General features: G+C 36.7%; 2 protein-coding genes across 2 annotated transcripts in view; one reads left to right on the top strand and one right to left on the bottom strand.

The window, feature by feature from the left end:
* The window catches only part of LOC125240573 (coiled-coil domain-containing protein CG32809), a 110,269-nt gene that overhangs the window by 58,479 nt on the left and 24,397 nt on the right, over nt 1-27,393 (bottom strand). The window contains exons 7-9 of the mRNA XM_048148523.1: nt 27,139-27,337; nt 24,207-24,360; nt 21,489-21,557 (exon numbers count right to left, since the gene is read on the bottom strand). Of these exons, the coding sequence (XP_048004480.1) occupies nt 21,489-21,557; nt 24,207-24,360; nt 27,139-27,337 (422 nt within the window). The remainder of the gene's footprint in view (nt 1-21,488; nt 21,558-24,206; nt 24,361-27,138; nt 27,338-27,393) is intronic.
* Nucleotides 750-20,822, top strand: LOC125240574. The gene is made up of 9 exons (XM_048148525.1): nt 750-852; nt 13,953-14,077; nt 15,030-15,280; nt 16,596-16,716; nt 18,036-18,129; nt 18,265-18,358; nt 18,589-19,239; nt 19,322-19,497; nt 19,971-20,822. Exons 2-9 carry the CDS (start codon nt 13,956-13,958, stop codon nt 20,142-20,144), a joined length of 1,683 nt encoding a protein of 560 aa, XP_048004482.1. The 5' UTR covers nt 750-852; nt 13,953-13,955; the 3' UTR covers nt 20,145-20,822.

Raw genomic sequence — 27,393 nt, 5'->3', positions numbered from 1 at the left:
TGAGTGCTTGTTATTGTTATCATGTACGCACATAATGGTACCTAAGTATTCATATCAAGGAAAATATTTTTTTTACATCTACAGTTGAAGACATCGAACTGATGGAACCATAAAGAAAATGGTATCTGTAAATCCTGAAACGGCGCAAGGTGCAGGCGGACCCAAGAATGGTTAAACGACATAAAATTAACATAAAATTCTGTCATCTAAAGATTGTTTACAAGCAAGCTCATTGACCCAGTCTGTGTCAAAGAGGCTTTCTTTAGGATTTGTACAATGTAGGTAGGTACTTTCTTAAGGTTCAAAAGATTATATGTTAAAGTAGTTACTATCTGATCTGAGCGCATAGAGAAGATAATACATGGATTATTAGGGAACCCACAGTTTTACGCACAGACTCTACACATATGTACCTACTCGTATGTATTTTCTACGGGCAAAACGTAGTCCGAACTCTAAACTATCTTCTATTCCTGGAAAGTGCCCTCGTCAGTATATCCGTCGTATATATTGCATATCCGTGTCAGCCGAGTATATCCCTGAACTCCCCGTTTTATGCATGAAAATTGAGGTAAACTATAATAACAACAAATAAAAAGCAGAAAACCATTGGCATTGTGTGTGATTGAAAGGTGAGTCGTGTAATGCATGTTAATAGTGGATATGGAAGAGGTGGGGAATATTGTCGTTGCGGAGTGTTGTGTCACGAGATCGCGAATGTCAATTGGGTTTGGAAGAAAGCTTGGCGGAGGGGCGCGACGTAGTCTCCACTGAGCCTCTTTTGACCAGTATGTGAATAACTCGTGCTAGTGAACACGCGCGCCTTTGGATATTCCTTTTTGGAATTACGGCGTAAGTGTTTTAATTAACTTACCATATTTTAAAAGTCATGTGCAATCTTAAGTGTTATCGGTTATTCTATTGTGCTTAGCGATATTTGCTTTTTCTTGTTTTGGCTATGCGATTTGGTCATTGTTTTAGTATTTAAAAGGTACGCGTAAATCATAAACAATGTGCACAAATCATAGTTATCTCAAATTAATTGTATTATAAACATACCTACTTAAGCAGTTTTCTGGCATCATAGGTTAACATGACACAGTTTGTTAAGAAGTGGCAATAAATTGAAATCATTTAGAACTAGGTAATATTTAAATTAAAATAATATAATAGCGTATCTTATGTAATAAATGATTAGGATAGTTTTGTTGCAAAACGTGTTTATTAGGTGTCGTTACACAATTCGCGATGTAGCATGTAGCGCAGTCGGTGGTACGTGATTAAAGACCTTTATAGGAAAACCAGCAGGTGCAACTATTTAAAACTGGAAGATGAGAAGTGGGTTTGGAGTCTGGAGGCGAGCGCCGGCGCCGCGTCCGCGCGAGTAGGAAATGCGCGCGCCGGACCGGAAGTGTTACATAAGTGCTGCGGACACAGCCGGAGGCATTTCACTGGAGTTAGCTCTCCTGAGCTGCTCACTACTGCGCTTCAAATTATATCGAAAAAGAGTTCCGTAGCTTTTAGAAGCTTTTTAGTCAGTCAGTGCTTGTTGCAAACATTACATAGTATTACTTAATTTATAAAAAAATAATATAATAAGCGCAACAAGGAACGAAAAACTTTTATCATGTAGTCTCCATTTAATTTCTTTTCACCTTAATTGCGGCAGACTGCACGACTGGCTCGCATTGTTGCATATTATGACGCGAGTTGAGCGACACCTTATTGGCCCAGTTAGTACCGAAAGTAAATGAAAGATTCTTCAATATATGTATTATATCCGATCAAAATAAGAGGTAAATATTTGAACCACTAAATACCACACTGATCACAAGAACGTCGTCCTTTCTGGATTACGTATGCATTGTACATGTAAGTAGTTCATTTTTATATGGAGTATCTGCCTACTTACTTATTTTTTTGGAAATTTGGTAACAAAGCTCCTACACTTTTGTTTAGTTTAGTTTAGACGTTTGATACATACTTGATAGCGTAAACGTCATGCAAAATCTCATCGATTGTATTGAGATAATAAATACTAAACAGCGTCCGGAAACGGTTTCCTCAGGAACCAAAAATGACATATGTTCCTAAAATAAATAAAAGAAATATTTATAATGGAAACATATATATTTGGCTATTTATTTATTAAGGCCTGCTAAAAGAAGATCGCAGGGACAGTTATAGGGAACATTAATCGACGCAGGAGGTGTAAATCAGGCTTTCATAGTTTATTTGATATTTATACCGCAATAGCCATAATTTCAGGCGGTTTTTACATTTTACAAGACTATAGTCAAGTAATATCCTCAGTAGCGCTAATTTAGTTATTAACTAATTACGAATAACAACTGTAATAAATAGCATAAACGGACGTAGGCATGCGTAGTTAATAGTTATTCTTGTTGGAAGTACGAATTTGCAATTAAGTTTAATATCGATTGGTGTATTGTTAATATCAAAGAATTAAATATGGACTCAGTCAAAGCATATAATCAAAGAATTATATATGGACTCAGTCAAAGCACAGTATACTAAAGAGTACTACCGTACAGTATGGCCACTCCCGCTTCCCGCTGAAAGTGCCGCCCACCCGGTCTCAGTTACCTCACAGTTACCGCCTGTCAAAAACGCAAACAGTCGACCTGTCATATCTCACTCATACAAGCATGGTACGCGTTCAACCTACACGAGCTTAGAATGTGTGCTAGGAACGCGCCTCTTTCATATATTTGATCGCCAGTGTCCGAGGTGTGGTCAAAGTGCCAAAAATAAGTATTTTAATATTACTACATGTGTGGAGAATAAGGCCGTGTATTCTTTTTGGAATTCTGTCGATGTGCATATTTATTACCTGTTACTGTGCTAATTAATAATTGAATTCATTTTTATTTTCAAAACAAGTACATCTTAATGATCGTTAGATATCTTCGTTAACTTCGGTTAGCACTGGATTAAACTCTGATGTGACTTCTGGCTCTGACTTTGTTCTTCCTTATAAAAACACCAACAAAAAATGGTTGAAAACAATTAATTTTTACCGCAGTAGTCTTCATACATTATTAATTGTTGCGTAACAACATACTTAGTAGTCAATCAATTATGTTTGCGATAAAGTAGCACAGTTCAGATTCATTGAAGCGAGCGATCTAACAGTGGGTCATGATAAGCATAACTCTCTGACACACTAACGCACTTCGCCAAATCAACGAACCGGTAGCGGCGGCAGCGGCCACACAATTAATTATTAACCACAGAATATCCTAGCACTAATCAACGGACGTTTCCAATTTAAAAAAAAAATATATATATACTAGCTTTTGCCCACGGCTTCGATCGCGTTAGAAAGAGACAAAAAGTAGCCTATGTCACTCTCCATCCCTTCAACTATCTCCACTTAAAAATCACGTTAATTCTTCGCTTCATTTTGCCGTTAAAGACGGACAAACAAATAGACACACACACTTTCCCATTTATAATATTAATATAGATATTGTCGGTTATCGAAAAGGTTGATTTCAAATCGAAGCTTTATGGAAAAAGCATCTTATCGAAAACCAGCATTAAGTACCATTCTGATTGAAACCGGCACTTTATTCTATCTATTATTTTGTTAAACACAATTAGTTCACTACACTTTTCCACACTTTAAATTAGAGACAGCTTGTAAGTCTGTAGAGTAATTCAATAAGAATGCTCGAGACTATCGTTAGATCAGCCTGAATGTAATGCAGGGTAATTTTAGTTACGCAAGATAAGAAAGTATACCGGAGTTAATCTAATAACTTCCACTTAGTTATGGAACAGATAATATACGCGTAACTTTTATCAGATGAATTATTTTATTTAGAATATTTTTTGTGCAGCACCTGGATTTTATTTTCATGTTTTATTTGGACTTCGAAACTATCAACAAGTACTTGATAATGATACGTCAAGTTAGTCAGGATAGTACGTCAGGATACTGTATTAATAAATATGTATACCTACCATCAGGTGCGGCATGTAAAACTCACAACACATGCAGCTGAAGGATGTACTAGGCTTAGGTACATTTGCCTAGCGACAAGCCTTCTTGAGCTTACCGTGGGACTCAGTCAATCTGTGTAATAATGTCCTATAATATTTGTTTATTACTCATTTTTATGAGAAAACTTTTAACGTAAATGTATGTGTAATATAAATACCTCGTAAATTTTATTTGTCTGAAGAGTATCATATGATACAATTTCAAGGCACATCCTTAAGTGGTTTGGCTGCATGGTTCGATAATGGCAAAGTGACCCACCCACTTTTATGGCTCTTTAATTTATTTCTTACTTAAGTATATTTTTTATAAAATTATATTTCGAGTAAATGACCAGTTATAAATGTTGTAATATGTATCGGCAATACACATCATTAACGACGCATTCTTGATAGATTATGCGGAGGCCTATGAGGCAGTTTCTCTTGTTCCGCATTGATAGGAATATTTAATCAGATTGATATGCATTAATGTCGTATTATGAACTAACGCTCATTAGGTAATATCAACATACCAAGTCACTTAATAAATAGAAGTGACGAAATATTATTAGAAATTTTACATCAAAATAAATTCTTTTTAGAAACTATTTTAATTTGTTATAGGTATCATGTTGTTTTTTCTTAGTAAGTATATTGCATTTATTTCAGCTTCGAAGTGATGGAAAATTATAGGTACTATTTATTTAACTGGTGATCAGGGATAAGGAGGTAAGATTTTGAATCTTACTGATTTCCGAAATGTGTTTAGATGTAGTGATACAGGTAGTGGTATTTATTTGCTTTAAAGTACCTACACATAAAATTTTACATTGAATGGTAACATTCACCAGTCTGTTATATATTTTTAATTTCTGTGTGAGAATCTGACACCAACCTAGGAGTGCCAGTGCCAGTTCTATAAATCGTTTCACTAACGAAAACGCGTGGTCGCTCGTTAAGCTCGTACTATCATCATGCTTACATTTGACACATCTGCACTGAGTGACCTAATATACTTAGCGTACCGAGTTCGCTTCGCTGGACGTCTACATGCGTTTGGTGGGCGAACGCATCCTTTTGTTGTCCAAGTACCATTATAAATAAAGAAATAAATATTATAGGACACTCTTACACAGATTGACTGAGGCCCACGGTAAGCTCAAGAAGGCTTGTGTTGTGGGTACTCAGACAACGATATATATCCATACTAATATTATAAACGGGAAAGTGTGTGTGTCTGTTTGTTTGTCCGTCTTTCACGGCAAAACGAAGCGACGAATGGACGTGATTTTTTAAGTGGAGGTAGTTGAAGGGATGGAGAGTGACATCTAGGCTACTTTTTGTCTCTTTCTAACGCTAGCGAAACCGCGGGCAAAAGCTAGTACTTAATATATAAAAACTTATATACATAGAAAACATCCATGATTCAGGAACAAATATCTGTGCTCATCACACAAATAAATGCCCTTACCGGGATTCGAACTAGGGACCGCGGCGTAGCAGGCAGGGTCACTAGTGTCACTACCGACTGCGCCAGACCGGTCGTCAAGTGATTATATCTCCTAAGTAAATATACTGAGAAAAGTGCAATATCATTATTTTGGAGAGGAGTGCCGCCCAATGGTACAACGGAACATAACTTACATATTTGTTATTAACGCCATTTTATGAAATGTTCAATTTATTTTACGAAGAAAATACCTGCATTGGATATAGTTCTCAAAATGAAATCAATTAATGTTAATTATGATAATTATAAGATACATACGTTACAAATAATAAAAATACACGAGTATTTTACTGAACTTCATACTATTCGTATTTTTATTATCGAGTTATTATGAAAACATTTAAAGAGTTATGAAATATTGTAACTCCTATAGTCTTCATCAATATTTTCCCATGTCGAGTCGTCGACTCAGTAAGTAATCAATATCCCATCAAAAACATAAATGTGATATAAGAGCCAAGTTCAATAATATGCAACCTATATGCCTTGATTGTTGACTTCAACGAAAAAAGAAGTGAAATCTAAATGGGTGCCAAGTTCAATGGTCCGTCCTGAAATTTATTTATAACAACATAAAATATCATTTTTCCCCTCGGAGGAAATATAAACTGGAGTAGCCTTCATGTTTCGTCTACGTACAAATAATTCTGCCAAGATTCGCGGGAGGTGAGGAAATAACACATGTAAAGGAGTACTCACAAATGCAAAAAATATTGTCAATACACACGCACATTATGATAAAAAAATAACACATGCTCATTATGATGCACACAGACATATCACACATGGAAATACTTCGTAGAAACACAGTGTATACGGACACTAAATGCGCACGTGTGTGTCTCAAACTATAGGGATGAAGCAGGCATCGATAACTGAAGTCGATAATAATTAATCAAGCAAATTATAATTTTAATGATGTCGTTGTTTTTTCTAGATCTGTTTAATGTTTGGCACTATTATAATCATATTAAAATTCACTAATGACAATCCTGGGTAGTAGGTATCACGCGGGTGGACTAGCGATGGATAATAGGATTAGTAGGTAAAGAAATATTTGACATTTTGACAAAACATTAATTTATTTTTCCAGACTAACTAATCAACAACGTTTACTGCGGTTGGTGGTACTAAATCATTATAGACAAACTTGGTTAAATAAATAAACTAGAAATGGTTTAGTCTTCATTAACTGTTATCAATACTGGTTCAAAGTGAAAAGTTTATTAAGTACATGTAATAAAACTCAAATCATTATCTTTCGGAAAATTGCAAATATATTTCAAATGAATTGTGTGATCAAGGTTTGCAAATAATACTTTTCTATCGATAGTTGGTATTTCATCGACCATGCCCACATCTCTACGACCAAGTCTCGGGCAGGTGAATTTTCTAATTTTCAATTATCCTTTTCAATATTATTATATGCTCTATTCTTATTGCAATTAGGTTAATTCTTACAAAATATAAAAATTAAGTCTCGTGGAGAGTGCGCCTTTTCTAGATTTTTTATGAATAAATTGATATATAAATATCGACCCTATTTTAAACCACATTAGGTAACTTCTTAAACAGCAAAAAATCGAAGTCTCGTGGGGAGTGTTCGTGACGTAATTTCTACCCACCAACAAATTTCAAATCGATTGCATTCGATCACATAAATCGATATTCGATGACGTATGACAAAAATATTATCATTTAGATAATAAAAACAGTAATACAACAATATTAAAATTACTTACAAATGGAATATTATGCCATCTTTTTGCAAACTTGAGGTATTTGAGCGCTTATTACAAGTGTTCACAGCACACGCGGGCATTTTTAATTACCAGTGATATGTGTCGTGGCGATTCTGTGAATGAGCATGAATCGATTGTGAAATTGTATTTACGTGACTTTATGAACATTTGTTCAAGTTTTTTGGCAGAGGGGTAAGTAACTGAAAGGCTACTCCAGTCTATATTTCCTCCGAGTTTTCCCCTCACTAGCTCGGAAACACGTGTTTTGTCCTTTAATACCAGCGGGTAAAAACGCATTTTATCCACTAGTGGGCAAAGTGATTTGACCTTGAATAAAGTAAAATTAACTGCTTTAAAATTGATAAAAGTAGGTGAATCTAGTAATAAAGATGATTTACCACCTGTGGAACTACTGGAAGCAGTGATAAACGCATTTTTTGCGTTGTAGTTTCCTCGCTACAGTGAGGGGAAAAGTTTTGTGTTACACTCGGGTGCAAATGTATTTTACTTCTCGTGTGTTAAAAAACTCGCAAGTTTAGAATTCTATTCTCGAACCACTCGCTTCGCTCGTGGTTCAACTATAGAATCCTTTCACTTGCTCGTCTTTCAATTCCACACTCGGCGTTAAAATACAACTTTGCCACCTTGTATAACAAATAACTATTCTTCTTATTACTTAGGATAATATATTGTAGCCTGAGGTCTGACTTGGTGAGTTCTCGTATAAGAATTATGTTCGATGGCTAGTTTCTACCAGCAAGCCAAATTTCGGACTAATAAAATAAGAAGTAATAAGTTTAGAACTTGCGAGGGCTAAAATATGATTTGTATATGAAAACTAGCCAAGTCAGACCTCAGGCTACAATATATTATCCTAAGTAATAAGAACAAATGATATGTTATGTTGTTATAAATAAATTGAGGTGCGTGAGGTGACTGGTGTCATTTGCGACCCAAAAATGCCGGTTAAACTGAAGGGACAGGTCTATAAATCCATCATTAGACCTGTCCTCCTATATGGAAGCGAAGCGTGGCCTGTGCTTGAGCGGCACAAGCAGTTGCTGCGCGTCACGGAGATGAACATGCTCCGTTGGATGTGTGGAGTTTCGCGGAGAGACCGCGTGAGAAACTCCCGCATTCGCGGCAGTCTTCATGTCCGTGACATAGCAGACAAGCTCCAAGAAAGCCGCCTACGATGGTACGGCCATGTCTTACGTAAACCGGCAAGTTACATAGGGAACAAATGTCTTGCCATGGCACCTCCGCCTGGCCCCGGACGAAGGGGAGCACCCAAGAAATGTTGGCTTGATGTCGTTGGGGTTGATATGCGTGTTAATGGTCTCACTAAAAGGGATGCAGAAGACCGTGCGAAGTGGAGGAGAAAAAGCCGGAAAGCGGACCCTGGGCTCCGAAGCGCCCGCGCTGAGGATGCAACCGGGAAACCGTCAAGATGAGAGAGAGTTGTTATAAATAAATTTCAGGACGGACCATTGAACTTGGCACCCATTTAGATTTCACTTCGTTTTTCGTTGAAGTCAACAACCTAGGCATATAAGTTGCATATTATTGAACTTGGCTCTCATTTCACATTTATGTTTTTGATGGGATATCATTACTTTTTGTAGATAAATTATATGCGCTAAATATTGAAACAATAATTAATTCTAAATCCCAGTTAATAACGTAATAAATACGAAAGTCGACTATACTTTAGTTGTAAGCACTAATATTAGGGTTAAAAAAAACATCAAAATTTACCATATTCTGATTTTTTCCTGTGTTTTTACCTAATTACCTGTCTGCATGCCAAATTTGAACTTTCTAGGTCATCTGGAACTGGGTTAGAATTTATGTCTATAGGTATATATATCGTCACTACTTTTAAAAAAACTTGTATCTTCGTCTGTCAATGAAAAGAAAATTGTAGTAAGTATGTATGGAATGCATATAGACTTACTGCGTTTTAACTTTGAGGAACAGCGTGAGATCCAGATTTTTTAAAAGTAGTGACGATATGATAAAAATGACGATTTTTGGACGTTATTTTCTAAATAACCGTTTGAGATGAGTTTATGAAATTTGGCGCACATGTTTATCTCGCATGTCTCAATATGAGCCAAATTTGACACGTTTATGTAAAATAGTTTTTGAGTTATGAGAGGGTCAAAACAAAAGTGGCTCCAAATGGTTCGTGTAATATAACACACGGCGCTGCTCGCCAGTTCTGTTACTTGAACTTGGCTTGACACGCTACCGCGTGTCTAGATTCCGCACATTTTTAACGACCTCACCTGTGGTGCAAGTGACTTGCATCAGTCAATACCTATACAATGTTCGTTATTTCGAAATGATGTTGGTTGTATCAGTACGCATGAAATATCATTGGAAGGTAAATATTACTATGTGAAGTTCGCAAAATTGTTACTTGTCTCAGTATACCTGCTACTAGGTATCGATTTATTCACACGAAGCAATTTCCTCGTCCCTCGAAATTTCTACTTTAAAATGTTAAACGATGGCATTCGCTCCCGTCCTCCTCCCTGCCCCTTTCTTATGGAAATGATCCAGGTGTGTACAAAAGCTTATGTTGGTATATTTTACGGTATATTCTACAGCGACACTTTCCTTCAGGGTAGATTGACCTTTATTTGATAAAAGAAATTAAAAGTTCAAAGGTGATTCATTTGTAGTTTTTAGGTGAACGTCCTATGCATATTTTAGGGAAGTTATTGTAAGTATTAAACCGTTAAATAAACTATACAAAGTATGTCAAAGTTAAAAGGATACTAGATGCTTATTCAGGGTTTTAATAATATTTATGATTTAAAATTTCACGTATTGGCCACATTGACTTTTCAAATTGTTACAAAATTTTCATACAAATATTTTCCAATATTCTATTTTTCGGGAATCGTAATGATGAATTGGTTCGTAGGTATATCAGCAATGTATATTTACCTGAATCTATAAAATATAGAATTAATCCTATGCGTTATGAAGGCAAACCTCATAAGTAGATACGTTTTTGTACTAATTTCGTATTCCATTCGATACAGAATAATAATTGGAGGAGAGACGGCAATCGGGTCGAGCAACACGTGAGAGTTGTACGAGGAAGCAATATATTAATGTCACACGCGTCCTACAGCTTTCCTTCCACACCTCAAACTATACAGAGATGTCTTAGCTATTAAATAACTACAAGGAACAGCCATTTACTTATATTTAATATTCTCGTAAATCTCGTATTAATACACTGGGAAGAGCACGTGGAACCAGTTAAGAGTTATTTAAATTTCATTAACAGCTTAGCCGATTAAGTTTTCTGTAGCTTTCATTAATTAAGAGTCTTTACTAAGCTACTTAAGAGTATTTTTTTCGCTTTTATCCACGACGACCGCAGAGACTCAATCAGGCCAATTCTAACGTACACCGATATCAGAACGATATCCGACATGACAATGACATTCAATCATCGTGCGTCTCACCCGCGCCAGTCTCACTAATTGTAAGGGTCCGTTGCACCAAACCGAATTAAGTGTTCGCTATTTTTCGTATGGGTATTTTAATAGATTTCTGCTGGTAACTGTGTTGACCCAACTGACCCTAAGTACGTAAAGCCTGACCAGAAATATATGACTACGCGCCATATTGCGGAGTTTGAACTATTTTCTTCATACTATACTGAGCCGTCAACCCATTAGCTGGATCCAGCGCATTTTTCGGTCTGCTGGATTCAGCAGCCAGCGCTGGATCCAGCGCTGCGGATCCGCAAATAAAAAAATCTGCAATAAAATTCGTAATTAACTTTAATCAACTTATTTTACGTCATGTTTAAAACGGTTCCGCGTTCTCGCACGAAGCCCGTGGCCGCTTAGCACAAAATAATTCTATTTCGCTACAATTGTGTGTTTTTTTCAAAAACGTAACTAGTTTGAAACTGTACTATAACTGTATATTTAAAGTCACATGCGGGTCGAACGCGATTAATTAACATTATTTTACCTTTTTTCCCAACGTTGTACAAAGCGCGAGAACTTAAAGTGTTGTAGTATACCTACTGAAGATTTCAAAATGTATTTAAAGTATTTAATTATTTACTGTTACCGCAAAATTTCTTTTAAGTTTCAACTCATGTTTAGATCAGAATATTGATTGTCTACGTATAATATACCTACTTAGAGGTTTATTTTTTCATAAATATTAAGTAAGTTAAACTAAGTACTAGTAAGTAAATTAGTAATTTTCAATGTGAACTAGTGAATGCCCAAATGTTATGCCAAAAAAGCAGGCCATGTCTGGTTGATAGCATTATTTATGTACCTAATTAATTGTAGTACCTTCGCTTCATCGTTGTTACACTTTTAATGACATTTTTTATTTATGTAAGGATAAGGATTAAAAATGGTTACAAAAAGTAATGCCAACTTTTTACAGATACATTTTAACTTTTCTTCCCTGTTAAGAGGGAGCAAAGTAGCAGTTCTCTGTTCATGGACTATGTTGGCAGTATAATATGTATATATGACAGAGTCCAGTTAAGGGCGACGACGAGCGAAACGAGGAGGAGCGTGTTAGGTTGACCGTGAGCAAACCGGAAAAAAGCTTTGAAATGTAATAACAATAAATTAAACAATATTCTTGTAAAAAAAGTAAGTAGATAACTATTAAAAAAATATATATATACAGGGTGGCCCATTCAAATCGGTCAGTATGGGAAAGTCTGAAACTATAAGACATACGAAGATTTGTTCTTAGGAACCATGTCACCGATTTTGATAAAAAGAAAAACTGCATTCATACAATTAAAAAAAAAAAGTGTACCCAGCTGGGGAATCGAACCCGGTTGTTTTGAAAAAATAAACTTACACTATTTCTATTCAGATATCGTTTGTGTAGGTCTTAAGCAGTAAATATCTCTAAGAAACATAATGTCTAAAATGAATAAAATGCATTTTTTTCACATACTTTAATTTATCATAGTAGGTGTTCAAAGTGACCACCGTCTTTTTCAATACAATATTCAACACGTCTAGGTAACGATCTTACTATTGCATTTTGTATGAATCTGCGTTAAAGTTGACTCTATGGCTACTTTTAGGTCTTCAACGGTGTTATAGCTATTTTTGTACACTGTTGTAAAGATGAAGTGAACTTGCTGAATATTGTAACGGTGGTCACTTTTAACACCTACTATGATAAATTAAAGTATGTGAAAAAAATGCATTTTATTCATTTTAGACATTATGTTTCTTAGAGATATTTACTGCTTAAGACCTACACAAACGATATCTGAATAGAAATAGTGTAAGTTTATTTTTTCAAAACAACCGGGTTCGATTCCCCAGCTGGGTATACTTTTTTTTTTAATTGTATGAATGCCGTTTTTCTTTTTATCAAAATCGGTGACATGGTTCCTAAGAACAAATCTTCGTATGTCTTACAGTTTCAGACTTTCCCATACTGACCGATTTGAATGGGCCACCCTGTATACGTAAGTAAAATACGTAATTGCATCCCTGTCAATAAATTTAGAAGTTCATAGGAGACTCAGTATTGCATATTTTTCGAAATACGCCATAGATATTGTCGGTGTTCAATAAAACATTTTGTATATCGTCATTACTTTAAAAAAATCTCGTATCTCACGCTGTTCCTCAAAGTTAAAATGCAGTAAGTCTATATGCATTTCATACATACTTACTGCATTTTTTCTACCTGCTGGATCCGCGCTGGATCCACTGGATTGGCCATACATCAGAATAACAGCGCCCTGCTGATAATCCATACTTCCATACTAAATAGTTCGGTTCCATACTCGCTCGGTTCTATTTTAATATATCACGTCTTTAGATAAAAAAAAAACTCTTATAAATACAAAAACAAAAAAGACAAAAAACAAAAACTTAATTTCTGGCCGGGATTCGAAACCTTGACACCTAAGATCTATCTGCGTACATAAGACCGACCTCGTACGACTGAGCTAAGCGGAATCGATGCGCGCGCGGCGAAATTAACGACCATATTTTACGTTTACAAACGCGAAAGAAAAACTCATGAAAACTCGAAAATTCGCGTTTTCCGGGATCTAAGGCTACGCTAGATCGATTTTTCACCCCCGAAAACCCCCACATAACAAATTTCAGCGAAATCGTTAGAGCGGTTTCCGAGATCGTCGGTATATATAAATAAATAAATAAATAAATAAATATACAAGAATTGCTCGTGTAATAGTATAAGATGTTATAAATGGGAAAGTGTGTTTGTCTGTTTGTTTGTCCGTCTTTCACGGCAAAACAGAGCGATGAATTGAAGTAATTTTTAAGTTGAGGCTGAGTTGAAGGAATGGAAAGTGACATGAGGCTACTTTTTGTCTCTTTCTGACCCCCCACTTCCCTAAAATGGGGCCCAGGAGTTTGTATAGAGCATTCTGCAATCTTCGAATTGCTAATCCGCGGGCAAAAGCTAGTAGTCATATATTTCTGGTCAGGCCCCGTAGCCGAATGGCATTTCTCCGACGCCAAACGAAAGCGATACGCCGCTGGCTCTGTCGCGCCAATACGCAAGCGCGATAGAGATAGATATCTACTAGCGCTTCGTTTCGTGAGCGTTTCGTGAGCGATTGTGCCATTCGGCTAGCCACCCAGGATTTAATATCGGAGCCTTTGTGAAGTGAATGATTTTCCTGGCAGATCATGCGGCTTATATTGCTGTGCGTCCTAGCAGGCGCCGCGTGCGCTCGCGAGGAGGGCTGGCAGCCCATCGTACCAGAGTCCTCCCTTACCTACACGACTTACCTGAAGGCACCGGAAACCAGGTAATTAGGTTTTTCTTTACATATTTTAAATCATTGGATGTAAATTATATATATTTTCAATCCAACACAAGAACTAATCGGAGAAGTTGTCCCGTCCCCGTATGTACTGGGAAGGTAAGGTAACCTAAGTGTCAGACTCTTTAGAGAGATTTGTTCAAGCAGATTGCTAGCCAATTACTATACCTATGTTGGAGAATTTGTATACGTGATTAGTTAATTCGGTCACAAACACACTCATCACATCCTTCATACTCTTATCGTCTCACTTAAGTATACCGAATCTTTTTTATTTTCACTTTCATTAAGCAACACGCGTTAATTGTTTACTGAAATAATATTTCAATTATTATTATAGCCAAAAGGGGCTTGTGGCTCGCGCAGCTTGCTATACTAGATTACCTGAGCAAGTAGCGTATTAAACGAAGAGTGTTATAATTGTAATATGAATTATTGTAGGTTGACATGCAATTTATACTGTAATTTGCATTATGAAATAATTAATCTCATCTATAGATGTATTTCGTCACTACTTTAAAAAAAACTTGTATCTTCGTCTGTCAATGAAAAGAAAATTGTAGTAAGTATGTATGGAATGTATATAGACTTACTGCGTTTGCGTTTTAACCCTGAGGACCAGCGTGAGATACGAGATTTTTTCAAAGTAGTGACGATTTATGTATTAGTGTATATATTAGTATTTATATATTAGTGGACAGCCCTATAATCAACCACTGGATGGGCATGCATGTGAGGCCTAACAGCCATTTTAATTTTATATGATTAATTTTGTTGTTATTTATATTTTAATTATTTTAGTATAATGTAATTTTAATTTCTATTTTATTTTTTTTTATTTTTTATTTAATGTATTTATTTATTATTATGGACCAATAAGTCTGAAATAAATGATTTCAATTTCAATTCAATTAGTAACACTAAATCTTTTTTACAGTTCGGCGTTAAAAATTATCAATCGTAAGCCACCGAGCCTAGCGTACCCGAGCAAACTGTCCGGCGCGTACAGCGCTGGCCCCCTCGCAGACTCGGACGCCTGCAGCGTCTACAAAGTGTCCATGAACCAGGAACTGTTCTACCAGTATGTGGAGTATCAGAAGGATCTGCCAGACCTGAAGGAGTTTACTCTGTGCATGTGGTCGAAGTTCCATAACCACTCGGATGACCATCCCTTGTTCTCTTATTCAGGTAAGATACAAAAAAAATAAGTTACACATTGATTTTTCCAAAGAAAACCTTTTTAACAATTTAGCAGAATTTAGCGTATAAACCTAGGAAATTTGAAAGGATTCAAAAATTGGCATGCCGAGCGAGAATGCACCGAGAGACTAAACTTGTCATTTTTTACTCTGATCGTCACACTTTTGTTCAACATTTCTATGGCAAAACTCTAAGCTTTATCAGTAGTGTTACTATTTTATGCTAAAATTATACTGTTGATATCAGACATTTTTTCTATACAGAGTCATAAATCGGAAAAGTAATCTATTTTTTCATTAGAGTGTAAACATTTATAATTAAAACTGCTGTTACGAGTTTATTCATATCATAAATAATAACCGACACTTCGTAATTCAGTCATTTTAAAGTTAGTTCTTGCAGTATTTTAATTATAGCATAGGTAATAACAATGTAAAACTAACCAGGGTGTTTTAATTGCTTGTTGGGTAGTTTCTATGTAAGTCATGTCTTAGAAAGTCATGTCTGAACTCATGTTATTTTTCAGTTTTAACACACGTATGTTAGTATGTATGTTAACTAGGTAACATATATTTACGTGTCATAACAATCAAAAAGGAACTCTAAAAATTCAGGTATTACCTATTTATCATGCAATATCATCCTATAAATGACAGTATCGTGATTTATGTACCGAAGTTTCGATATGTTTGACGAAACGTCTCGAATCTCGATAATGTGTCGTAGAGCGTCGCGTGGAGTGGAGCGGTTGCTGCGCCGCGAGCACGCACGGTTGCGACACCTCGCCATTCCACGCACGCAGATGCATTATCTGATATGACCTGGCAGAATATCACTCATAAGCTTTTCAATACGGCCTATCTTTTAATAACAAAACATAAACCTACACTCACGATACCTAATATGTTTGGCGTCAAAATAGTCACGTACATTCTTACTAATTTATCCCTACTATCTCTAACACTTTTATGCAGGACGACATAGATACACTATTGCCATCTTCATAAAATAAGTAATGATACCTAGGAACTCATGCTAAAAGGGTTCAATCAAAACTGGCTATATACAATTATACATCTTATCTTTTAGAGGAATCTCCGTAAAAGATGCGTGAATCTAGTAGCCTTGTAGTTACTAAGGGCCAGTTGCATCAACCAAATTTGACAGACACATCATCGTCACGTAGCAGATGACTATGTAACATCCCATACAATAAAATTTAACGAATGCTTTAACGGTGACAGACGGTTTGATGCAACCGGCCCTAAGCCTCAGTAATATTGACGGATTGTTAATTTTATAGTTGGAGACAGCCCTAAAGAGATTTCGGCTTGGATATCAAACACCGTGGAAGCTAGCTATTTCAGCATGGCCGTCCACGGACAGACCTTCTTCAGGCTCAATTATCCTCTGAAACTTAACACGTGAGTATTCATACTATACATAAATGGGAAAGTGTGTGTGTCTGTTTGTTTGTCCGTCTTTCACGGCAAAACGGACCGACGAATTGACGTGATATTTTAAGTGGAGATAGTTGAAGGGATGGAGAGTGACATAGGCTACTTTTTGTCTCTTTCTAACGCGAGCAAAGCTGTGGGCAAAAGCTAGTCATTTATAACCAATCTTTACCCAACAGGATGAGAGTAGTTGTGATAACTCATAAGATTAATGCAACAACACTTCACGCTGCTTGAGTTGATTAGTATTAACAAATACAAACTGAAGCAATTTACTAATGTAATCCAACAATTAAATGTTACACATAGGATGTTAAGTTTTTTCTTATCAGGATGGTTGTCACGCATAATATGTAGGGTCAAAGAAACAATCAGATTAAATCACAGGCTAAAGAAGAAACGTGTAATATTTCATGTTGGCCAACTTTGTGCTTGCGAGCGGGTACGACATAACGATATCATTACAATAACCATCCACATCAAACAGTTGATAGTGGTTTAGGGTCCGAGAGTTCGGTCCTTTCACATTGTCGCGTTATACACGCAACGGTGAAGTCATCGTGTATTATCTTCTCGTCTTGTTAGGTAAGGTTGCGATATTTCGTAATGCCTCTAAATATGTCACATATTTCAAGGTAATGCGCTTTTGCAAGTTTGTCTATATAGATATGTATTATTTAGGTACCTTACTCGCAAAACCTGGTGAATTAGTTCTATTTAACGTGTTACTACGGTTTTATCGGCGCATTTGACCTGACAAAACTGTTCAATCGGGTTGTACACTTAGTGCGTTTTCACATTGTCCGATCCGATATCGGAAGTCGGAAAGATTTCAAAGGAAAAAAATAAAGATGGTGGCGTAAATATATGGGATATCGGTCCGACATCCGATATCGGATCGGATAATGTGAAAACGCACTTACGGTCACGTAAAATTGACAACCGCCATAATACATATACATATATTGATATTGCGGTCTGCTCTTAGCTTCAATTCAAATCTTTATTGCGATCATGTTCATTTTGATTTTAAACAGGTGTTAGGTAATAATATAGTTGCTACATGATTACCCTGTTGGGGCACAGCAAAATTTCTTACATTCTACAATTATATAATTATATTAATATCTATTTTACATTATTTAATCTTTCTCATTTATATTATCATCATTTAAATATTCGTTGAGTGAATAGTAGCACTTGTTTATCAAAAGAGCTTCCCTGTTAAGCTGTTTATTTAAAAACCTCTGTGTGACTAAAATATATCTGTTTGTCGTCTTTTATAGGTGGTATCATTCTTGTCAATCTTGGAATGGCAAAACTGGAGAATGGCAAATTTGGGTGAACGCAGAGCGAGTGGGCAGAGGGTTCCACAACAGGGTATGTACTCGTATATTGAACGTAATTGCGATTATATAAACAAGCGTCTCGGATCTCGCATAATAAGTTCCGTAGGTATATAGTATAAGAAAGGGCCATTATCACTTCACCTTAATATCGTTTTATAAATTTCAGTTGGTGGGTCACATAATAAAAGGAGGCGGCATAGCTATCACTGGTCAAGAACAGAGCCTTTTATATAGCAAAGATGGTATCGAGCCCACTATAAGTAAGTATCTGAAGCATCAAGCTACCGTTCGACTCCGGCGGTTTTATTAAATGTTAAAGAATTCGTTGTAGAATAAGTATGAAATTATTTTATTTTTCTAACGATCACATAAATGTCTAAGTACCTACACGGGGGTAACAACTCTTTTGTTAAGTCTATTATTAGTATAGCTTTTTCATTTAAATACCTATACATATCTGTTAAAGTCATCTATAATAAATAATTTTCAGAGCAAGCTGGACTTATGGGTGAAGTGACGATGCTTCAACTATATCATGTTGCGTTGACGGCGGGCAAAGCCCACAAAGATCACAAGCACCATCACGCCCACCACTTCAAGCACGACGGCACCCCGGTGGAGGCCTCCACGGAGGCGGTGACGGAGCCGCCGCCGCCCGAGGCCACGCCGCTGGGCAACGGGAACTTCCTCATCGGCGGGCAGCTGCAGCGCGCGCCCGACCTCAACATCGCCGGCCCGCAGCCGCAGCAACAGATGATCCCCGTGCAGCTGCCCAACGGGTTGCAACTCCAGCAGGGATACATCAACGGCCAACTGAGTAACAGGATTGTCTCTGAACAGCTGCTCAACAGTGTTCATCAAATCCCATCAGCGCTGCCCTCGTCCAACCCCTTGCCTCAAATTTCTTTACTAGATATACCAGTGTCCTCCTCTATTGGTCACGGACAGAGATTTTCAGTAAGGCAGCCTTTGGGTCCATCAAAATCATCGACGGTGATGTTATCTGGTTCCTTACTCAACCCAGCAAATGTGCAGTACATCGATGAGACATCGTCACATAACTTATATAAACGAGATGATTCTAATAAGAAACGAGATAAAAGAGATAATCCAGAGAAAGAATTGGGACAATACACCACAGGTAATACATATTTTATTCTCTTAATGTGGGTTAAGATCGTGTCCGCAAATGTACAATCACTTTGTAAATATGTATATTACAGGGAAGAAAGACAAACGAGGTCTGGTTGCACTGTCGGACGGGTCGATCGTAGACGATGCGCTGCTCAGCCCGAACATAGCCGCAGACGAAGATGACGCCATGTTCCAGCAGTCGCTGCTGAGTGGACTCGCTGGAGTCGTTGGGAACCTCCCAGTTCAAAATGTACAAAAAGAGACGGTTAGTACTCGAAATATCTTGAAGCTAATTCAAAAGCTACGAAGTTCCTCCCACTACTTTATTGCTGGAGTAATAAATTAACGATACAAGACGGTCGTACATGTACCGAGCTAATCTCGAAGTAAGCTCAGTAAGACTTACATTGCGGATGCTAGGTGACGATATTACGTATTAATATGTAAATAAAATACATAGAAGACATCCAAAGTTTTGCTACAAATAAGCTGCAGGTTAACCAATTTATTGACCAAAAAGCGTCCACAAAAAGCTAAAGTGTACACTTTAGCAAGTCGCTGTACATTAGCGAATGTCAATATTATTTTGTAAATAAATATCTGTAATTTTTTCTATTATCTCGAAACTTGAAAATCTTCTGAAAACGTCGTTACCATGATATGGTGGCAATATTATTGTACATGAGTTTGCGAACGCGAGTACCTATATAATAAATATTGAATGGTTATTGTTTGTAGGTGGACGAGCGAGAGCCGGCCGAGGCGGAGGTGAAGGCGGTGATGCAGGTATGCAGCGGCTGCACGGCCGAGCCCTTCAAGAAAGCGCTCGTTCTCTCCTGGAGATCCACGCCCAAGAAACTCCACAGCGGCGCACACTACTACAAGGGCCTGCCTATATGCCGGGCATTCTAAACGACTAACACGTCTCACGTGCAAAGACGAAGTAACAATCGGTACCTTTAGCTAATGACTGTACGAAGCGCCATATGAAACTTAAATATTAATTTTAAAGATAAAGTCAGCCAAGTTCCATCATTCCTATTCAGACATTAGTTTTCCAATATAAGATATGACCGAAATCTCAAATGGTTACATTTTTAGCTACAATATCGAGCTCCTTATCCTGTCTGTCATCGGTCCCATCACTAGAACATCACAATTATCCTCATTATTATAAAAATTAATTTTATAATAATGAGGATATGTATTTAGTAAAATTAAATGTTCTGACCAATGAATAAAAACTATAAAGTCCGTTACTAAATAACATGATAATGACTCTGGAGTAAGTACATACTTGTTAAAAAAGCACGAATAAAATAGTGTCCTCATTTCTTGTCCAACTAATTGAGTAATCAATTATTTTTCATTTTGTTACCGTCAACATTATTAATTATTTTCACCCGGATAAATACCATAATTAAATTCATATGTTACTTCAGTCAACCAAAACTTGCCATTAGCAAGTCATTTAATTTAATTTATTTTAGTAATAAGCATTTAGATATAAGACAAGTACTTAAATGTAATTATTCTAAAATGTGTACTTAACTTGTTACTTATTAATTTACAGTAAATAATAAAACAGTAGTTAATCGGGTTTTTATTACACCTTACATAATTTCCTATAGATTAAAATGTATACAACCTGTTTTTATTGAATTCCATTAACTTTAAGGGAAGGTTCTTTAGATCAAATACAATTAATTTCTCTAAGAAACAAGCGTCTTAACTTTTACGGTTATGGAGTTATTAAAAAAATTAAGATAATTACTGAACACGTGTGTGACAGCCTTTACCAATTCCTAATGTTATTTGTTTTGACATGTGCCGACAATCACTTGACACTAACTTTAACGTTATTCTTAAGGATCTCTCACACTAATAAATGCATTTATTATGTATGAAAACGATAAAAAAAAATTTTTGCGAATTTAACTAAAAGTGATATAGAGGATGGTTCCTGATAATGAACCTAACGACGTGACGAATTTAACGGAAAACAAAAAAAAAACACGGTGTATAAGCAGGACTTCGCATTTTATGACGAAATGAAGCTCTCGGATTTTTACATAATTATGTAGAGCATTGCTAGCTGCCGCGCGCTAGTCTCTTTTAATATTTTTTTTATTTTTTATTTCTAGGGTATAATAGAAATAGGTATCTGAATCTCACGGGATATACCTAGATTCAATTGACACCTTGAAAAAATCATGCATTCACAGATCTAGAGAATCCGTAAACTAGTCCACTTACCTTAGTCTTATGCACGTGTTGATGGTGGTACTCCGAGTCTATCTCCGGCTCGCTGAAGTAGCTTTGATCCTAAACAAAAAATACATTACAATTAAGTAATAGAAAAGATAACAATATAAACCCTACGCGTTGTTCATGTGTCATGACTGCACGTTGGTAACTCGCAGCTAGGGAATGCAATCTCGTTCTCGCGAGATCTCTTTTGTACGAGATCTCGGTCATTTTTAGCGAGATTGATCTCGGCCGAAAAATCGACGAGATCTCGCGAGATTAACGAGATTGAACTCAAGCATAAAACGTCTTATTCGAAGCTCGCGAACTGACTAGACATGTTTCGTTCACAAGTTGTAAGTGATTTATATGAACTATATCATTTGATATTCTTGCGAACTTGTCAACTCAGTAGAGATCTAGAGATTCAACTCGCTTATGTCGCTCAGTAATTCACCTATCTCAGTCAAATGTTCGCAATGACGAAGGACAAATTCGGAGGATGCCAAGGCAATTTGCGTGATACCCCATTATGGTATTACCACGGTATTACACTTATGCCTGTGTGTATATAACCATCTATTTTACGAATTTTCTTGCACAGAGTTTTGTTGGATATTGAGAGAGCAAAAGCCTATACGAGGGCTGTCGTTTGTTAGGCAACCAATAACAATTTCTATTTACAATAATATTTTCTTATTTCTATTTTAAATAGTCACACTACTATATATTATAATATGTTATTATTATATATCTTTGACCCTGCCTGCTACGCCGCGGTCCCGGGTTCGAATCCCGTTAAGGCCATTTTTTTGTGTGATGAAGACAGATATTTGTTCCTGAGTCATGGATATTTTCTATGTATCTAAGTATTTGTATATTGTGTATATCGTTGTCTGAGTGCCAACAACACAAGCCTTCTTAAGGTTCCCGTGGAACTTAGTCAATCTGTGTAAAAATGTCCTATGATATTGATTTAATAATATTTATATATATTTCTGTTTTTGATTTCTATTTTAATTTCATATTTAACTGTCGTGTTAAAGAAGCGGTAGTCTAATATATTTATGTAATTTATTAGTAATCAACTAGTCATAATTGACCATCTTATGTCTTTATGTGGGCCTATTTAATGATGGTAGGATTGGTAGGGATAACCATGACTTTTATAATGTAATATTTTTATCCTTTCATCAACAAAGCCAACATTTTTAAGTAGTCTACTGTGTACTGTTCGCGATTGGCATGGCAACGAATTCGAATTTGGCGATTTTGGCACGCTTCGCCTTTTAACTCATTCGTGAATAATAATTACATGATAATCCATCCTAAACTACAAAGTTTAAAAAATATATATTGTGAGTTGTGAGGTTCATAATTTATGTTAAACAATGTACAATACGTTAAAAAATCTGAAAATATTGTCAAAATAAATATTTGTTTCATAATACCAATCATTCTTATTATTTATATACTTATTCGTTGCTACATTGTGATTATTTGAAAGTTTAGTACCCTCATGCCGGCCAATCTCGCGAGATCTCGAAATTGGCGAGATCTCGCGAGACTGGCTTCATGAATTCCCGAGATCTCGCCTGGGCCCCAATCTCGTCGAGATTGCATTCCCTACTCGCGGCTCTTTGGTGGCACTTGACAGTTGTTAACAGACTAGTGATGTTTTTTTGTACCTACGAGTCGAGGAAAAGAAACCAATTAAAGATGGAATGTTAATCATTTAAGATATTAAGACATTCGTGATAAACAGTTAATATTTGTTTTAAATGTTCAAGTCAGTCTACATCTTCTACTTGAGAAAATATCTTTCAACCTCCACTGACGTAACGGTCTGAATAGAAGTTTTGAATGCTCTCTTAACGTATATAGTAGAGTAAGAATAATCCGCCCAATTTTGTATCCAAATAATTCGAATACCTACTTGGAATTAGACTTTCCGGTTATCCGGATAAAACGGATATTTCGAATATTTTTATATTATTTAATAAAGCCCTACTTAGTAGAGAATATTAATGTATTATTTTATCTTTTCTAAAAAAACGCTTAAACTTGTCACATCACTATTCTGTCAAGTGCCACCTAAATGACACGAGTTACCGATGTCTAGTAATGCCGCTGAAATTTTCCGAAGAAGAAGGTAATGGCAGGACGACTTCCAAATCTTCGTGAGTGAAAATCATGGGGGGAGATCTTTGCACAGTAGGTAGTGGGACACGGTAACGGGCCAGTATCACTTTTGATGCGTTTAGCCTTCTACTATTCTAAATTTTAAATAGATTGTTGAAGTAGGTCTCGAGGATTTGTAACAGACGGCCAGAGTAGCAATAGATTTATAAGGGTTCCTTTTGTACCTTTATGGCGCGGAACCCTAAGGACCAATTTACACGGAGCGAGAACACGCATACGAGTTTCATTACATTGCCATATTTCGATCGCTACGTAAAGTCAACGACTATCATTTCGGCTAGGCCGGCGGTCCGCAATGTAACTAAAATCGCATGCGACTTCGCACGAAGCGCCGTCTACACGAGCCTTAAAAAGGAAGAAAGGAAGTATACCTGTTCCCCGGCAAGGCGGCATGGCCCGCGAGCCGACGCCAACGGCGCCCGCCGGGAATATGCCGCCGCCCATGTCTGTCGTGTCGAAAAGACGCAGCGTTCGGCTCGGATGTCAGTCCTAAATGAGCCTTAAAAAGGACGAAGGGAAGTGTACCTGTTCCCAGCTCGGAGGGCCGGAGCAGGTGGCGGCGCCGGGCGGCATGGCCAGCGAGCCGACGCCGACGGCGCCCGGGAACACACCGCCGCCCATGTCCGTCGCCTCGAACAGCCGCAGCACCGAGCGGTCGCGGATGTCGCGGAGGTGAGCTCTACGCAAACATGCGATGAAATTACTCAATATTGTGACGACATGTGATGAAAATTTAGTATGGGTTAGCACATTGTTACTGGTGAATTCTCAATATAACTTGAGACTCCAGTGCCGTTACAAGATGTAATAGTCTGTCGGTAGATGGCGCTAGACGTCACCCCAAGACGTGTGTACATAAGGAAAGGCATGGAAAGATTTGCGAAGTCCGGCGCGGCTTCCGTAGCTCAATTGGTTAAGAGCCTTGCACGGATTGCAAATGATGCGGGTTCAAGTCCCGCCGGAAGCGTAAATTTTTCAATTTTTTCCTTTAATATAAAAATGTTTAGAATCGCTAGCAGACGTTTCTGCTTGTTAAAAATAAAGACATGTGATGATTGAAAACCATAATTTTATTAGCACTAACACCTAGATTTAGAAATGTTTAACAAAGTTGCGGCTCATTTCGAACGTATGAAGAATTTTATTTTAAGCTAAGTATTAACCATTCGCCTTCTTTCAAAACGGCGGAAAACCTTCAGCATCAAAATTGTTACGATTTAATGCCCTTCTAATTTGTCAGTAATGTGATTGCACCTAAACCCATGGAGTAATAGGCATCTTCTATGATGTGTAGGCCACGGAGACTGATTCCCATCAGACGGCCGTATGTTTGTTTGCACCGATGTAGTACAAAAAAAAAACATTGCATTGGTTGAGACATGAAATATATTATGTACTTACCTAGCACTACGCACCTAGGTACATGATGTGTAAGAGACACAAATCTTACTTTCACAAAATGTACGCTTCATTGAACAGGGAGTTTTAATTGAATCTATTAAAAACAAAAAAGTCGTGCAGAATTATCCATCTTAAATATATTATCTTAACTTTGGTAAAGTTCTGGTTCATTAGCAGTTTCCCACTTGTTCTTTTAGCTTTAATTTTTTAAAATAATGTCTCCATTATTAGCAGCGCGATTCTTATAATGCTACGATCAAGCTACTACAGCACTTACCGGCAGCGATAGTCGTGCTCATGAATGGTCTTAAATCTTGGTTTCATTGTAAACCAATAGTTTAAAATAAAAACACAACAGGAGAGCGACAACTCGTTAAGGGTCGTTTGGATACGAGAGCGTCAGGGAAAATACTGATGTTATTTGCCGGTGTCGGGTCACTCGACTATCTACTGAAATTCTCGACATGAGCGTTCGGGGGCGGACTGTCCTTGTCTGTTTTGACATCAAACGTGTGTGATGGAAAAAGTACCAAAGGAGTATTGTTAAACTTTATCAAGTTTCTTAGAAGAAACAAAACGAGAACGAATTTAGAAGCCCTTAGGAAATGTTACTTTCAAAACAAAGGATTAATTAGCATCAAAACGTCTTTGTTTTGTTTTCAGTTGGGTATATTTATGTTCAGTTTTGTTTGAAAGTCAGTTTATTACCGACTTAATGGCAATCACTGTATGATAAAAAAAAGATTGAACGCTTTAAAGCCATACACAATTGTCTGGCTATTTAATAAGACTGGCAGTCATGGGTTTTAATAAGAGTGTAATAAGACTTTACGAACCGTAGTTCGCATTAAAATAAACCAAATTGTTTTGATAAATAAAATATTATTTTTAAAATTGCTAAGTACTAGTATAGTAGAGTACATACGTAAATATATGAAACCGTAAATCCCCTTTCAGTGAAAACGAATTCACTTAGTTAAAAAATTCCATTTCGCTTCAGTATCAACACGTTTTCATTAGTCAACCTAAAAGTTCTCCAGCTGCTGCGAAAACTACAATTCGTTTCCGATGTGGCCAATTGGAAAACTAACTAACTTTGACTAGTGAAAACGCGCTTTGAACATGTCAGGCTGGAAAACCTGAATTAACTGAGGAAATCTCGTTTTGACTCTAAAACGGGTTTTACATGAATAGTTACATATGTGAATTTGTTCTGCTTATTATTCTATTGCAAGAATGTGAATGTCTACAGAATTCTATTTTTAATTCAAACATTAATTATCTACATTAAAACGTATTATGATATCGCACGCCCGAAAGGTATAAGTATAGATATACTCGTAATTATTATCCTGTGAAGTCACCTGTAGCAAAACGTGGGTGGCGATTTGAATATTTTGAATACAGTCTAATCTTATTTAATGCGAGTTGACATAAGTTAATCATGCATTCAAAGCAATCATAAGTATGTACTTATATACACTAATGTTATAATACTTGTAATTCATTAGGTATTATTTCAATTATTTGCATTTACATGTCACCAGTTTTGTAAAGTAACATTCGCACAAGCCATAGAATGCTCTAAAATCTTATAACTATTCCTTCAACTAACATCTAGGTACTATGCTAAACATAGACTGCGTTGACCGTTAAGTAAAATATTTGTATTTAAATTATAACTTGTGGTGTCTTATTTAATAATAACGAAGAAAGTCTAGATAATAAGCACTGAATAAAAGGGCGCACAGGTCAAACAATACAAGATTATAGAGGTGCCGCACTAGCCTTTTGTCTAGCTAATGGTACGAAAGCTTGACACCTTGACAGGGCTTTGTAAGAAAAATATAATGAAATAAAACTACTTTCCACTGAGTAGTGAGTCAAAAAATATATACACCATATCATGTCTTTAATCATAGTTTAACGAGTAGTTTGACAAGCGAACTACTGCCTATGTAAAGTAGGTAGTGAAATGATAGACGACATACGATAAATAAATATGTCACCTGCAGTCGAGTGCAAAATACACATAACTAGACAAGGATTAACTTACCTCACGTCTTCTAATTCGTAAAACATGTCCTTCGAAGAGTCATGTATGTAGATTTTCACCATGGGACTATCCATGTACTGCATGGTGAGCTGTTTGGGAAAGCTCCTCACGAAGAGTGCTTTTACGGTGTCTATGGAAGTGATCTCGTTTGGAAGCAGTGCCCGCTTGGTCTCGCTGCGATATTGCAGGAACACCAACCCTAAAATAAAATCATCATTAATTTTTCTGAGACATGCAATGGCATAATCCATACTA

The sequence above is a fragment of the Leguminivora glycinivorella genome, chromosome Z (assembly GCF_023078275.1).
Source record: "Leguminivora glycinivorella isolate SPB_JAAS2020 chromosome Z, LegGlyc_1.1, whole genome shotgun sequence".
NCBI classification, from domain to species: Eukaryota; Metazoa; Arthropoda; class Insecta; order Lepidoptera; family Tortricidae; genus Leguminivora; species Leguminivora glycinivorella.
Note: the sequence above shows the minus strand (reverse complement) of the source record. Positions and strands in the feature narration are given on the sequence as shown.